This window comes from Varroa destructor, unplaced genomic scaffold (genome assembly GCF_002443255.2).
Source record: "Varroa destructor unplaced genomic scaffold, Vdes_3.0 BEIS01000001.1, whole genome shotgun sequence".
NCBI lineage: Eukaryota > Metazoa > Arthropoda > Arachnida > Mesostigmata > Varroidae > Varroa > Varroa destructor.
In genome coordinates, this window is record NW_019211454.1 from 47,718,625 (window position 1) to 47,733,770 (window position 15,146).

The 15,146-nt window shown below is 48.5% G+C and overlaps 1 protein-coding gene across 5 annotated transcripts in view; it reads left to right on the plus strand.

Annotated features, from left to right (window-relative positions):
• The window catches only part of LOC111247433 (sal-like protein 3), a 143,328-nt gene that overhangs the window by 81,005 nt on the left and 47,177 nt on the right, over window positions 1–15,146 (plus strand). Inside the window, exon 1 of one of the 5 annotated variants that reach the window (XM_086977297.1) lies at window positions 8,728–9,266. The exons of 3 other annotated variants lie outside the window; for them this stretch is intronic. In XM_086977297.1, coding sequence (XP_086833423.1) covers window positions 9,206–9,266 — 61 coding nt within the window. In that variant the 5' untranslated portion in view covers window positions 8,728–9,205. Of the gene's footprint in view, window positions 1–8,727; window positions 9,267–9,559; window positions 14,902–15,146 lie in introns of those variants that run through there. One more of the 5 variants, XM_022798359.2, reaches the window with a different exon arrangement.

A 15,146-nucleotide genomic window follows, 5' to 3' on the forward strand; every position in this document is an offset into this window, starting at 1 on the left:
GAAGGCTAGATTACGGTATCTTCCTCTGCGCCTTTTTGCTATACAAAAAGGATAGCAGCAGTGCCGCCACCAGTCCACCCAAGTCCCGGTTAGATTCGGCTCGAGTAGCGCTATGCCACGTCAGGCATCGATGATCGACCGATGAACCAACCAGCAGCGGTCTGAAGCTCCAGGAAGCTATATCTAGGGTAGAAAGAGCAAGACATCAGGCAGCAGCTCCGAACGGCAACAATGACTGAAATGAACCATTGTAATCGATATATATATATATATATTGTTTGAGGCCATTTCGATGGAGGACGACGAAGAGGTCATCAACTGCGGTCACCGTAGCAGCTGCGTTGGCGGCGATGGCGCCAACATCAACCGAAGTCAACTCTACAGTAGCAACTGAATCGATGGTGCTTGATAGAAAATAAGATTGCGGATGGTTTGGTAAGGATTTTGACAAATTGATTTTGCCAAAAGTGAAGAGGAATCGATCAGTCAAGAAAACATAACGCGTTCTTTATTGGGTGCTGACGGTGAAAGGATAGACACTCGATGATAAATACACACACAGTACTAGTTGACGCGCCGAACGAAAATATATACACGTGTGTGTATATACGTAGAGAGTGAAAACACCTATAGCTTCCACCATCGGCGCCAGTTGCTTTTGTGTGAAGTTGCGTGAGTTGAAGATCTACGCTAAATCCCTGGCCGTGCATCCTTTTATAATCCTACTAACAAGATAATTGTTGTAGATGAACAGTACGCGATTTTAGCAACACAGGATGAAAAACAGCCATTGAATAATACAAGCATGCTGTCATTTTGCGTTGTAGTGTACCATCCCAGTCGGAGTCGGAACGGACCGACTTTTAGTTGTTTTCAAACCGCTGATCACACACAGAACAAGTTGCAGACAGGTCCAGTACATCAACAAATGTTACTATTGAGCAATATGAATAGCAGGCAACATGTCGATGGGCGCGATAGGTTCACAGTGATGACGACGAAGTAACAGCACGAGGAAGCTATCGTTGTGAACGGGAATAGTAGAAAATATGCATTTGATCAATCTGTAATTTCTGCCGTAGCTATTGGTGCTGCTTTCGCCAGTGGGACTGAATTGTCACCCATCTTGGCCTTCAGACCTATAAACAAACGGTAGTACAGTTGTCCTTTTCTGAGGAAGGTGTGCCTGCTAGTCGTTATTATAGCCGCTTGTGCTTTGGTAGAAGGTGAAAGAAAACAGTAAAAAAAAGCGGACAGAGATAGAAGCAATTCGTCGATTTGTGCCTTTTACACACGAGCAGTTGGCGACGATTGCGAAAAATATAGGTGCTCTACTCTCTACGTATATACACATAGATATTTTCGTCTACCGCGTCAATCAATATTGCATATGTAAGTTATGCAGGCGGCGACGGCAGTGGACGTAAATGGACGAAACTTCAAAGTTCGTATTATTGACTAGACAACGCTATGACAGAATAACAAATGTAAAGCATGTCCATTTTGCCGTCCTGCCACCGGTAATGTTGTCTGCTCTTACCGATGTGTTTAGCCAGCTGGGCAGATTTTAACATTGTGTATGCAATACACACTTCGCATTGATGGACGCATTGAACAGCAAGAGAAACTACGTCAACAGCAGTAACAACAACAAAAGTAGTTATAAAAAAGTCACCCGCACCAACAGGCAGAACGTGGCGGCGGGTCCGTGGTGAGAATATTTGAAGAAGAAAGATTATATACTTTCTGATGGGCATGAAACGTTGGCCTGCCACTATACGGCGACCCTTGATAGAATAGCGCAGTCGCAACGGAACCGCACCTATAATACTGACGATGACCTCTAGTAGTTATTGGTACAAAGTAGAAAGAGCATGGACCAGAATACCATACACGGTTGGTGCCCAGATCGGGCCAGTTTCTCTGAACTGCATTGACCGCAGCGCGTAGGTACGTGGACATCATTCGGTTCTATTGTCTGTGTCGCAGCATCCATGGTCGGTGCGTTGGTGAACTGTGTTAGGCTGAACTGGGGGTGTTTGTTCAGGAATGATTTGTCACCCCGATAAATCGATATTTCACGCAGATGTGATCTTTTTTAGGCACCGCTGTTGCCACTTCTGAACTTTGATGGCTGTTTAAAGCTTCCATGACGCTTGCTTTGTTCATCACGCTCAGAGTGTTTCCCACTGCGTTAGTTCAGTGGCAGTACAAATTGACGTTATAAAATGGAGTGCTGCATTTGTTGTTTTCTGTCGTTGACCGCCACTGGCATGATCCCGTTATTTGAGTGCTCTTTTTTGCTTTGCTGTTATCCATCGAGATTTCTAAACAATGTATAGTGTAATAATGGAACATGCCGCGATGGGCATAGATAACGGCCTAGAACAGGTATAGAAAACGAAAGAGTCCGTTCATGCTTACGAAACTGTTATATAAAGCTGATGGCTAGTATGGCTAAGTTCAAACAGTGCGCGTTTCCTGGAGTGTGACCGAGTGCACCTGTTAAATCCGACGATAAAAATATCAAAATAGATTGCATTCAGATATAGGAAAAGCAATGATCGTATACATTGTTCAGACAACGTCTAGTAAAAACCTGGATCGTCCTAAAAAAAAAACCTGAAATTGCAGTGAATAACGATCTAACTCCGAAACCGGCGTAGACGCTTATTTTATTCCGTGCAGGACCGACCGTCTGAAGCTCCCACGGCATCGGCCGACGTAGAATTCGAAACACGACTACCTGAAGCTATTCGATCAAACACCGGTTGTTACTTCCGAGATATAATCAATTTACAATGACAAACGTTCATTTTTCGGTGAGATATTCAGTGATGTTGCGTCGTCTTTGTTAGTATGACCCTAGCTAGAGGCACTAGTTGCGACTGCGCATTGTGCAATAGCAGTCGAAATGACCATCCACAAGTAGTCTAGTCCGACGGTCTAGCCTTGAGTGAAACAAGATACTTCCTCTCCTGAACTTAAGATAAATCACCAAATAGTGCTTGCCTTACGATGAATAGCCGGCGATTCACTTCGGTGCAGATTTGAAAAATCCAACCAGCTCACCGACGGGGGCGACGCACGGCAAACCATACGCCGTAGATAGACAGAGAAGCTATAATTGACTTGTCAAGCGACATTGCTAGCAGCAACCAACAGCTTTTGGCGAAATTTGACGCGGCTTAGAGGTGGGGCAGAAATCCGACGGGAACGAACACGACCAGCAACTAGAAATCAGGAGTCCAGCAAGGGCTCTATCCATCTAGCAGCAGCAGCAGCAGCAGCAGCAGCAGTAGTAGTAGGACGATCGTTGTTCGAACGGGACAGCATGGGGCTTAAAGCTGGGAGCAAGTCTAGCGAGCTAGGACGATGACGGACTTACTTAAAGGACACGGTTGCTACAGGACACGGAGAGAAGTCATTCGGGAGCCGCTGCCCTGGATTAAGGACAAATAAAATAGCTCATTTTTCGCGTTGACATCTCGCTAGTGTCTTGCTTTCGCGCTGTCCATATCTCTCGCTTTCGTCTTCTTTTGTTTTGGTCAGCGTCAGATAGGCATGTGTCCCAAGCAAGGCTAGGGAGCGTTAGTTGTTTTGATGGTCAAATGGGCGACCTTAGGTCGAAATGTACAGCAGACAAGGACTGGCTGTCGTAGTAACAACTCAGTGCGGAACGAGCCGCAAACATGGTGGCGACGTTGTCAGCCCAATGAGTTTTATCTATGACAAACGAATACAGACAATATCTTCGTATGTTTTTCCTGCAAAATTTAAAAATCATCTTAGAAATTCAAATAACCCGCTATAGACGACTCTCATTATTGACCTGGAAGGCACCGACACTCTACACTCTGCGTGATTTGGCCATGCTAGCTATCCACTATATATATATATATATATATATAAAATGATAGATGGAATATCTTTCCTGCGCCGGCATGTCTTCTTAGCCCATAACGGAATGATGTCGAGTTGATCCCAGCAGCAAGGAGACGCTGCGCGTCGATCGCTATCATCCGCACGATCCTGTACTACCGGTTCGTCGCCATCATCACCAGCGCGTATCCGCCCTCTGCCTTGTGTCTTATTTTTCTCCTTATTATTCCTCTGCTTCGTCAACTTATTGCTGAAATCCCCGCCAGTGCGCAGAGGAACGGACTAAACACATTGCTACGGCCTGCTGACCGTCTTATATCGGCCGGTCGGTCGGTTTCTCTGTCTGTCTGGCTACCTCACCCGCAGACCTTCCTACCCTACGGTCCGTGTTTCTTTTGCTGCGTCTCGTCTATTTCTGCTGCAGCTACTAAGGAACAGGCGGTATTGCACCGTTTGCACTACCAGCATGTAGCATCACTTGATCGGGAGGTGGCGGTGGGGCTACTACTGCCGCTGCTTCAGTCTTATGCCATACCGCTGTAGTAGGGATCGACCCAGCAACGGCAGCAGCATCAACGAGGTAGGGACCTGCAGCAACGACAATACTACCGCCGCCTGTATATCCTACAATAACAAAAATAATCCCTCTTGTTAATAAGCAACAAAAATAGACGATTTCTCCTCCGTTCGGCCGCCCGCTTGCCTGCCTGTTCGCGTGCTCGGGGGGCGCTTACCTACAGGGGCACTCCCGTAGCGCCCTCTTCGCCTGCGCCCCAATGTCCGCTGTGGGTCTAACCGAGGGTGCACCATGGGATTCCCTTCAAAGGGACTTCTGTGATTTGGATTAGACCGCTCTTGCCTTCGTTCGTTGTCCCCCGACATATAGAGCTGAGCTGAGCTCTGTCCGGCCAGCTAGCTAGGAATGGACGTGGCTTATTCCAGGTGCCTTAGCTAGCCCAATCTTACGCCCATGCAGCAAGTAGCCAAGGGCAGCCAGTAAGGAAAAAGTGCGGGGGAGTTTCGATGTGGGAGTACGTCGGCGCCTGGCCGACGACTGGCGAAGACAAGCAAAGGAGCTTGACAGTTATGCTTGCGCTGTCTGGGAGTTAGACGATCAGACATGTCTAGCAAGAACAGTGCAAATATATAAACACACATATACACAGGCGCTGGACTACTGTATCACAAATGCATTTTGTCTGGCAGGTCTACGTCAGGAAATGGGGTAAAGAGCGCGACGAGCTATTGCTGTCGAACTGAAACAGGCTGCAAGCGACTAGTCGACCACCCCAACTTGGAAGACCCTAAGGGTTGTTTGGCCTTCCTGTTCGTTGACGACCATGGCGCTGATCCCATGGGTAATTTAAGCCTTAATAATTGCGCGTACACACTTGACCTCAACACATATCGTAGCAGTATGTACCAAATTGATTGCCACCCGTTTTCTCTATCTGTCTCGCTCTCTCTCTCTCTCTCTCTCACACACACACTCGTCGGCGGCTTCCCTTCCTGGCCTCATTTGGGCCCCTGTCTGAAACTTTTTTACTGTCTTCCCCATTTACCCAGTTCACCACTACTCCATCCCAAAAGCGACACCTATGCTTCTTCAATAGTTAGTGCTTTGCGTCCTACCAGAGGTCAACAATAGCCAGGCCGAATCACAGATAGACGAATGCCTGCCTATACGTGTATTTACATACACATAAAACAGTGCGGTGGCTGAGCTAAGGAGAACAGCAAATAATTGAACATGCTTCTACGTATTGAAACAATTGAATGTTTTACCTTCAAGTGGTTTGCTTGCGGCCATTTAACCCATAGTCGCACCGTTATTGTTAGTGCTATTGCTAGTTCGTTCCTAACTAAATAGATGTTTATAAATAACATGTGGCTGACGTAGCGATTTCAACAGACGTGAACAGTATCCCATAAATGCTATTATAGCTTTATCTAATATTTCGCTTTAACTTTAAATGCAGCCAGTCTGCTTTCCGTATCACTTAATAATCTGGCACGCGTATTACTGCTTGTATGCGCGGCTGCTCTTCACGCCGTTGCAGTCGCCGCCTGAAACATCAGCCTCGTCTTTATGACACGATCGACCCATATCGGTCGAGGTGTGTTTATTTCATTTATATATGGGTACAATGATTTCGATTCCCCTCTCGATGGGTTAGTCGCTAGTATTAATCCTGTCGTTTTGAGTGTAAAGGTTTGCGCTATGTTCTGGTGCTTTCTGCATCCACCGTCATAGCACATATGTAGATCATCATGTAAGCGTTGGGGATTCAAGCTCTCCTTTCGGTGACTACTGCCTAAGACCGTCAGAAAAACTTAGTTGGCTGTGTGTGTCCGACCGACGATCCGACTACACTCGATCTTTCTTTCTTTCTTCTTCGGTCTCAGATCGCTAATGTACGTATCGGTGTTGGCCACCATGGCGATGCCAGCGGCAGCGGCGGTAACAGTGTTCTGTCTCCAGCAATAGATCTATCTGTATGATCTAAATATAGCGGGTAGAAGCAGCAACAGCATCAGCTACAACTAGTCATGGCCGGTGGTTAAACAATAGAAATCTATCCCGGACGTTTTCGACTGTCTTTTCGACCTGTAGATCAGTCGGTCGTCATCTTCTTCTCCCATGAAAAACCATCGAGTGGAGACCGTGGCTTGTACAGCCAGTTAGCACTGAGGGCGGCTGCTGCCTGCCCCCTTACATCCGCACTCCTCTTCCAGCTCTCTCACTCTGGCTGTCCGTGTGTGCCTTGCTTTTCTTTCAAACTTTGATTCATCTTTTCGCTTCCTCATCCCCTAATTCCTTTCACTTGTGGCCGTGGATACCGACAATGCGAGTGTCGACGGTATGACAACGGCGATGTTGCCGTGTCGAAGAGCGTGACGGCGAGCACAATGATAATCGTAGTGATGAGCCTATTCTTCATTTTCCTGTTAGTTCGGCCGTACATTACCCCACACTACAATGTCGCGGACCGCTATCATACGTAAGCATAGAACACTAGCCCACGAGGCGACCAGTTAGCCGCTCGGCTACTCAGCGCGGGCTACGTTAATTTCAATGAATATAAGATGGCGTTTGTCCCATCGCATCCTCGAATTATTTGTTGTTCTCGATCTATCAGTAAGAGCTCGGCAAGGTGCTTCTCCGCCGACTGTGTCTATGGTAATGTTGAAGGGACATAATATTCCCTCCGAATGGAACGAATAGTGGTCTCGGCTGGAACGGCGTATCGCGCCACCGTCGATGGCCTTTGCCAGCGGACCTTTCTGTCGGCCCGCTAGCCTCGATTCGATTTGAGCATGCAAACGGAGGACCAGCAGCTGATGCCCCACGTCCACTACAACTACTACTACGAAAGAGACAAACGCACACAGATAGAGAGTGATAACACGCGGACGGACACAGGCGTTCTCTGGATCTTTATCGCAAATTGCCTTCCCTCACTTGATTAAACTTCAAACCGCAGCGCCAGACCCAGTGCGAGCAGTAGAAGCAGCTCCCCGTCTCTTTTTCTACCATCCGAAAAGAATCGAAATATAATGTTCACTCCATACACCATTTATCAGGTCTATCAATGACGTTTGATGTTGATTGCTGCGGCTGACTCTGGGTGCTGGTACAGGTGCCGCTACGCCTTCGCTGGGCTTTTCTCCTTCTCGTTCGATGCGCGGCCTGCCCTAAAACAGACAATAGCAAGCTGAATTTAACTGTTACTTTTCCGTCGTATGCACCGTGCTTAATCCTTCTATTCCATCCTGTAGCTGCGCTGAATTGCGGTACAGAATTATCGAAGGGGGGGGGGGGTAGCAGCACGCAGTGATAGAAGGCAATCGTGAAGTAATACGTCAGCTATCATAGCACCTATGCACATAGGTGGCTTATATGTCGGTAAGAGTACGCAATTCCACTAAACGACCACTGGCAAAATGAGACGAGACGGGAAAGATGCTTATTTGTCGTTTGTGTGTCTCGTGCTATAATTTGCTTCTTACCTTTGCCACCACTGCCACTGCTGTCGCTCTAGTCAGCGGTGCTGGTCATTAGCGTCGTTTTTGCCAGCAAGAATAAATAGTAGGGCTATGAAGAGCAAGAACAAAACTGGAATGTTGCTGTAAAAGCGTTGTTTGAACAGCTTCCCATTGAGTCGACGCCGGCGACAACAACAACAACGCTATCGGACCACCAGTTATAGTCTGCTACAATATATATAATGTACCGCTGCCATATGCCGGCTGTAATTGTCAGCATTCAGTGGCGGCGGCGGCGGCGGCGGCATTTGCATTGCTGGCTGAAATGATGACTCGAGTGTGCCGTAGCACTTTTTTTTATTCATTTTCTTCGTTTTCGCATCGCTCGCAGGACCAGAGAGAGAGAGAGAGAAATTGTCAGGTCGGCACGGGCCGATCGGCGGCTGATGGAAAGCGACCGTTTTAGCAGTTACAGCGGCGGTAGCAGCACTATCCCTCTGTGGAGAAGGACGCTCTTGGTGAACAATAGTTTGGTCCTTGCCAACACCCAGTTTTCGAGAAGTGCGAGATGCTTCTGGCGGCGGCGCTGCTGCTGCGTTTACTGGCGCTCTTCGCAGTGCTGCTGCCCGTGACACCGGGTAACGACGCGGCTTTCGGAAACGAAAACGCAGATATTCAGGTAAACATCCAATAAACCTAATGGCTAGTCAGTGATTGGTTGTGGCGGGCATCGCTCTAGCGATTGTGATGTTGCTCTCCTTTTTGTCGTCGTCGTCGTCGTCGTCGTCGTCGTCGTCGTCGTCGCCGTCGTCGTCGTCGTCGTCGTCGCCGTCGTCGTCGTCGTCGTCGTCGTCGTCGCCGCCGCCGCCGCCGCCGCCGCCGCCGCCGCCGCCGCCACCACCACCACCACCACCACCACCACCACCACCACCACCACCACCACCACGTATATTCGCGCTAAGCTTAGCCATATCCATGCCCGATGCCCCGGCCTGGTAGCGCGCTAATGCCTCTAATATTCTATCTCTACAAAGGAAACTCAGCCTCAACGATCTAAGCAGGTTCTATTCACTTGTTTCTGGCAGCATTTTGTGTATGTATTTTCTTCCGTTGGACAGATCTTTTCGTCAGCCCACGTCGTTCGTGCCGTTGTGACTGTATGTTCGTGCGGCCATTTGTGCGTCTGTCTGTCTGTTTCTTTCCGTGTGTGTATCAGTTCTTTCGCCCTATCCGCTTGATCTGTTGCTTCTCGATCGGTTCGTCGTTTTGTTAATGATGAAGGTTTGTCCAGTTTCCATGTTGCTGATGGTGCTGCCGGTCAGGTTCAGCTACTACTATGGCGATAGCGGCCGCTGTGATACTGCTGCGACTGCCCGCAAGCGATGCCACCCAAATCAGTGAGTAACAGTAGCTGCAACGGCAACATGGCAAGGCAAGCCAACGCTTCGCCCGTAAATCGCATTGGCGATGCGCAAGGCCTATGTCTTGCCGTGCGCTTGACACAGTAACGTGGCGTGTCGCTCATATGTCTATCCAGATCGACAATGATGTCATGGCGTTCTAGCCAATGGCGCCTGCGGGTCTAGGACATGCCTGCCTATTTTGTAAGATGTAGGGCTAAAGTAAAGAAAAAGAAGAAGGTAGTGCGAGCGGCAGAAGAGCTGAAGGGGGGGGGGGGGGGGGCAGAGGAAGAGATATCGGTGGGAGGCAAACCCGGACAGAATCGAAACGGATGAATCGATCGCTTCATTATCGTCACATTGCTGCTAGTACGTTCATCCGAATCTCTGTGCGTGCATGTTCAGTACTATTGCGTAACAGCAGCACGAGCCATCGTTTGCGGTAATGTCCACTGGTGTGGTACCACTGAAGACGACGAAGCTCAACAAAAAGATGAACGTCTTTATTTTTAGGAGTCGCGACCGCGGCCGCCACTGCCACCGCTACAACATGCTTTCTTGTCGCCATGTCGACTGCTCATGCAGCTAACAGTACCAAACCCATTGCGATAGGCCGCCCGAACGGCCTGCCGGTTGAAATGATTCATGCTGTTTTTACCTGCCACCGTAGTTCTCTATTTCGTTTGGGTTAATATGGCGGCCAAAAAGATAAAATAATGTCCTCTGTTCTGCTCTTCTATGATCTGATTGAGATTAGCGGAGAAAGGGCTGAGATGGAAAAACAGGCTGGAAGAAAGCACGAGAAAAGAGGAGATACAGCCAGAGAGCGCGAAGACAATGCCGTCACTACTAGCATGATTAGCGCTTGTAGCTACGGCAGCGGCCCGTGTAGTAGCCTCAATGGTGATACGAACGGCAACGGACAACGACTCCCTGAGATCGCCGTGCACGAAGGTTCCGGCCGCCATTGAAGCGGTTAGCCAATCAGCTTCCCGCAGCCAGTCACAAGCCCGTCAGCTAATGGCGCCATGTAGATCGCGGCACTGAGAAATGTCGGTGCTTTCGTGTGTTCAACATGATCGCCTCTTCGATGTTTCCCTTGTCTCTCGTCGATGAGTGAACGTTTTAACCGACTAATGCTATTGCTAGCCCAGTGTCGCCCACTCGCTCGACAGGGCCCTTTTTCCGTGCTCCCTCTCTATCGTTCTCAAGTGATTCGAGCGTTATCATTACGCAGGCCGATCTAATGAACAGGATCGGCCACAAGAGCAATAGCAGAAGTAGCGGCAGCCGTCGTCCGTTCCGGTGCGTCTGCTTTACGAGAGACAGTTAAGGAACGAAAACGAACGAGCAATGATAGGCAAACACCGTCGTATTATGACATCTGTATCTTTTTGGCGTTGTCCCAACAGACTACAGTGGACTACCGATAGCAAGCAGGACAATCATTTTGCTCGATATAGAAAGGCCACACGAAGCTCTATGGGATGATCTCTTCAGCCTTATTAGCTTGTTGAACTTTTTCGGCTCTGCCGCTGCTGTTCGGGCAAGAAGAATATGAAAAAGAGTTGAGGATGAATTGATACTGAAGGCTATAAACCAGCTTAGAGGACACACGGGCGAACACTGTGTGTCTACAACCGACTACGTAGCGATGGGATCAGCATCAGCTGGACTGCGAACGAACAACTGGGAATCGTAGAAAGTGGTCAATTAGTCTCTTTCACAACTGGTACCGTTTAGGCGGTGCCAGAGCGGCAATCTCAGCAGCGACTCAAAACAGTCACTGGTGGCGCGGGTGACGAGTTTGCGCAGCAACGACAATTAGATAGACGTGATGATACAACAACAGGCATCCTCTAGCACCTACCTAATATTTTTTGGCGTACACAGCCACGTCTGCTACTGTCTATAGAAAGGCAGACACTTCACTGGGTAGCCCGCACCGTGATGTGCTGATGTAGGTTTACAGCGTGTAGTTCGCATCGTCACGCAAGACGCTTCACAGGCTGACTGCACAAACCTCATCGTGTGTGAAATACACACAGTTTAAAATTAATACGTGTATCTCTGTTATCTCTAGTAGAAGTCTGTTAGTCGTATGAGATCGAAAACAGTTTTGGTCGCTTGTCAGAAACGATCAAGGTAGAGTCGATGATGGTCGCCGAAGACCGTCTGTGGTAGGCTCAAATAATTCGTGTTTTCCGTAAAATAGAGATGTTTGTAGGCAACGCACGGTAACAATTTAAAGTAGGGATTACTTTAAAGTAGGGAAAAATTAAAGCGAAGTAAACGTGCGAGCGAGGTTGGACGAACCGCGAAAGACACAGAAATAGATAGCGCCGGCAAGGAAAGGCCCATAGTAACAGCTACTACTTTTGACATAACTGATATTGCTAACTCGGCGCTTTCAAGTTGCTTCATTTCATGTTACATACACATAGTACAGGGCTGGCCGCTTGTCGCTTATCCTACTTTGCCTAGTTATCTACAGGTACAGTTTCGCCTAAATGAATGGTCTAGCAAATGACTCGGCCGGCAGTCGTTTTTGTAGCAGTCGTTAACGGCTGTATAGGTCGTCATTCAAGCAGTCGATGTTAGAGAGATTTGTGCTCAAATATATCGACGCAGTCAGTGGTCTTGTGCGGGGAGTGCCAGCAGTTGACTGAGCGACGCGGCGAGGGATGAGAGACAATTGCAAGACTAGATTTCGTCGACTTATCGCTAGCAGCCGCTTCGTTCATCGATACCCATTGAGTTTCACCACGAACACTCTGTAGCTGGCCGTTTATGAGCATGCGCACCTGTGTACGTGCGTTATAGAAACGTGCAATTGTTCTAATGTTTCTGCTACTAAAAAGCACATACGGGACAGCACTAGAACAGACCAAACATTTAGACTAAGGAACGAGTCTGTGGACGTAAGCGATCGAGCTCAAGGACCGATCTCGTCCCCGCTTCACAGAGCGAAGAAGCGCTATTCAGGACATACGACAGGAACTTAGACTGACCGCACAGGCTGCTGCAACAGCAGAACACGCACAGACGTTATGCACTGTTAGCTTTTGATTCAGTATTCATATGATCCTGTTTCAGTATTTCTGCCTTAGGCATCAGATGTTCGATTTCGCTGATTGTTACCGCTGGGCTAGTTTCGTACTACGGCGATGGGAATGGTTCAGCCGTGATACGATTTCTGTACAAGGCCACAGTAGAAATCGGATTCCTTTCACACAACAGCAGACCAACACTTGCCCTAGGTCAACTTCTATTGCCAACGCGTTCTCTGCGTCGTTCTGCCAGGCCGACAGGGCCTACGCCTAATGCCTTACGACTGCTAGCCGTTGTCTTCTGTGCTGATGATTATTGCGATGACAATGTCAACCTTTTCGTTAGTTTGCGGGCCGGCAGGCTACTTAGTTATTGCCAGATTCTGTTAATTCGATAGGGGAAGTAGATGAGCCTACAGGCGCAGGCTTTCATCTCCGTTACTTCAAACAATGCCCCATCATCGTTCTGAACGTCTCTGTTCGCGTGGATGTATAACTGCCTAGAAAGCTAGGCGACAGACAGATCGACAGCCGCCGACGGAGAAAAATCCCACCTAGAGTAGCCCCAGCCTCAAGGGTTGCCGGCGGCTTACCTACAGATTCCGTTCTCTGCATAGAACGCCTAGGTCACAGGGCAAACCCTATACAGACCTCTGTGCACTTTGTTCTCATCTCTATAGTAACATTAGTGGACAGCAGAAAGTAAAAGGGGGTGAAGCAGTAAAAGCATGGGCTTTCTGCTGCGAAAAATTCTCTTTTCTCCGTGGTGGATTTGATACGACACGAGAGATGAATAATGACACTCCGCTGGGCCTGAGGTCTCCATGAGTGTCGTCCCCATCAGAAGTCGCAGGGTAACCACCGTTGAGGCGAACGTGACGATCCAAAAAAGAAATGTTGTGCCGTTTTTTTGTATGATTAAAAGTCGACGACAAACAAACCTTGAGGAACAGTTGCAAATATTCTGCTTATCTCACCCACTTTCTAAACCTCGCTAAAGAATCCGGAGATTTATGTAGCAGATCGTGGCAGGAATAGCGCAAGACGTTGTCGCTATGATGATGGTGATGTTTACAGAATGCCCTTGTACCTAACGCACACATCCATATATATATATCGCTTCTGGTGGCAATATGCGCGGCAAATCAATGCGTGATACTCAACAGAGATTCACTTTAGCAACATTAACTTCACTGATTTTCTTCATATGGTCCCTTCGTGTGTTATAGCTGCAGCAGCTACATAGCCTGTGACACTCTACTATATCTGTCTGAAAGGATAATGGGAATCGGGACGGATGCGAAATCATAAATCGCAATGCGCTCGTTCGAAGGATGGCGTCCGTTGGCCCTTATGCGACGGTGCGTCGGCAGTATGTGACGCTGCCCCTGGCAGCAGCCGGACCCTGCGACGCTTGCTTGTTTATTGTCTGACTGCTAACTCGATAAGCTGGCAACCACGATTGGTAGCAGTTTTGCTACTGTTTCGGCTGGTTCCGGGGTTTGCTTTGTCGCCTCTGTCAGTATCGTTGTCTTCGTCGCGGTGGCGGTGGTGATTAGGTTAACCTAGATGCGCCAAACGACTTTGTACTGCTGCTGCTGCTACCACAACGGCTACGAGCGCATCGAGTCGAGTCGCTTTGGGTATGACGAGTTGACGCGTTGTCACCTAACCAGAGAAAAAAAGTAAGGAGAGAAAGAGATAAGGTTGCGACCAGAAACAATGCGAGACATGCGATATGTGCACACAGACGCAGGCTTTAAGCAGTGGAATACGGTTGTAGCGAGAGTGAGAAGCGGTGCGTGGCGTGAGCGGATGCCGTGGCGGCCTTTGTAGATAATTTCAATAGCGCGTACGCTTAGTGAAGCAGTCATGAAAGACAGCACGATAAGAAGGACGAAGAACGGTCGCCGTCCTAATACTCTATGCTATTACTTCTGGTCGACAAGAGGTACAAGGATTTGCGCCGTTTGTTTACCTCACTGTAATGAGTGCAGTCGGCCGCTGGCGTCAAACAACTATGAATCTATTTCGGGTGAAGGCTCTAACGGTGGCAATAGTGGCCGTCGTGGACGGTAGCTGAAAGGCCGCTAGCTGGCCATGGTAGGAGCCGCACTGAAGAATGATGTAAAGCAAGGCAGAAGGCAATGGGAACGCTGTGATGCTGAGAAACAAGCGCATTGTGACGACGGCATGGGTACAGCGGCACTATCAGTTGGTAACTGTCTATGCAGCCCTCGAGCGGGAGCCTCGGCTCTGGGCTAAATCGAACTGACTTGTTGGCTGCCGCGTTGAAAATATGACGAAGAGGAACAATGACACGGCCTTCTTGTGACCGATATATGACAGAGAGATACTTGACCAGGAAGAGAATGAGCCTACTAGAGGCTCATCCGTAGAGCACCTTCGAACGCGTAATGAAAGCCCTAAAAGTGGGCAGTGAAACTGTAACGGGCCGAAGATGTCAACGTCGCGTGGAGAGACAGTCGGAAGCAGGCAGACATATAGCACGAGACGACGGCTGTAGCTACGTAGCCATGGCGCTCTGATGGCGAGATGTAAAGATGGACCCGTCAAAGAAGGTATCAAAGGATGAGCTACTGCATTATTGTTGTCCTGAAGGGAATTCAATATATAGATTGTTTGACCGGCTGCCTGTTGTCAGTGATATGGACCCGATACGGTTCGATTCATGCGTAATGACTGTGTTCTATTGAGGCAAGATGGGGTTCTAGTAGAGATATGAAGGGAAAAAAATACTCTGAGGCGAAGAAAATTAAGATAATAGTATTATTTTAAGTGTGTTTCACGCTGACGATTTTATGTT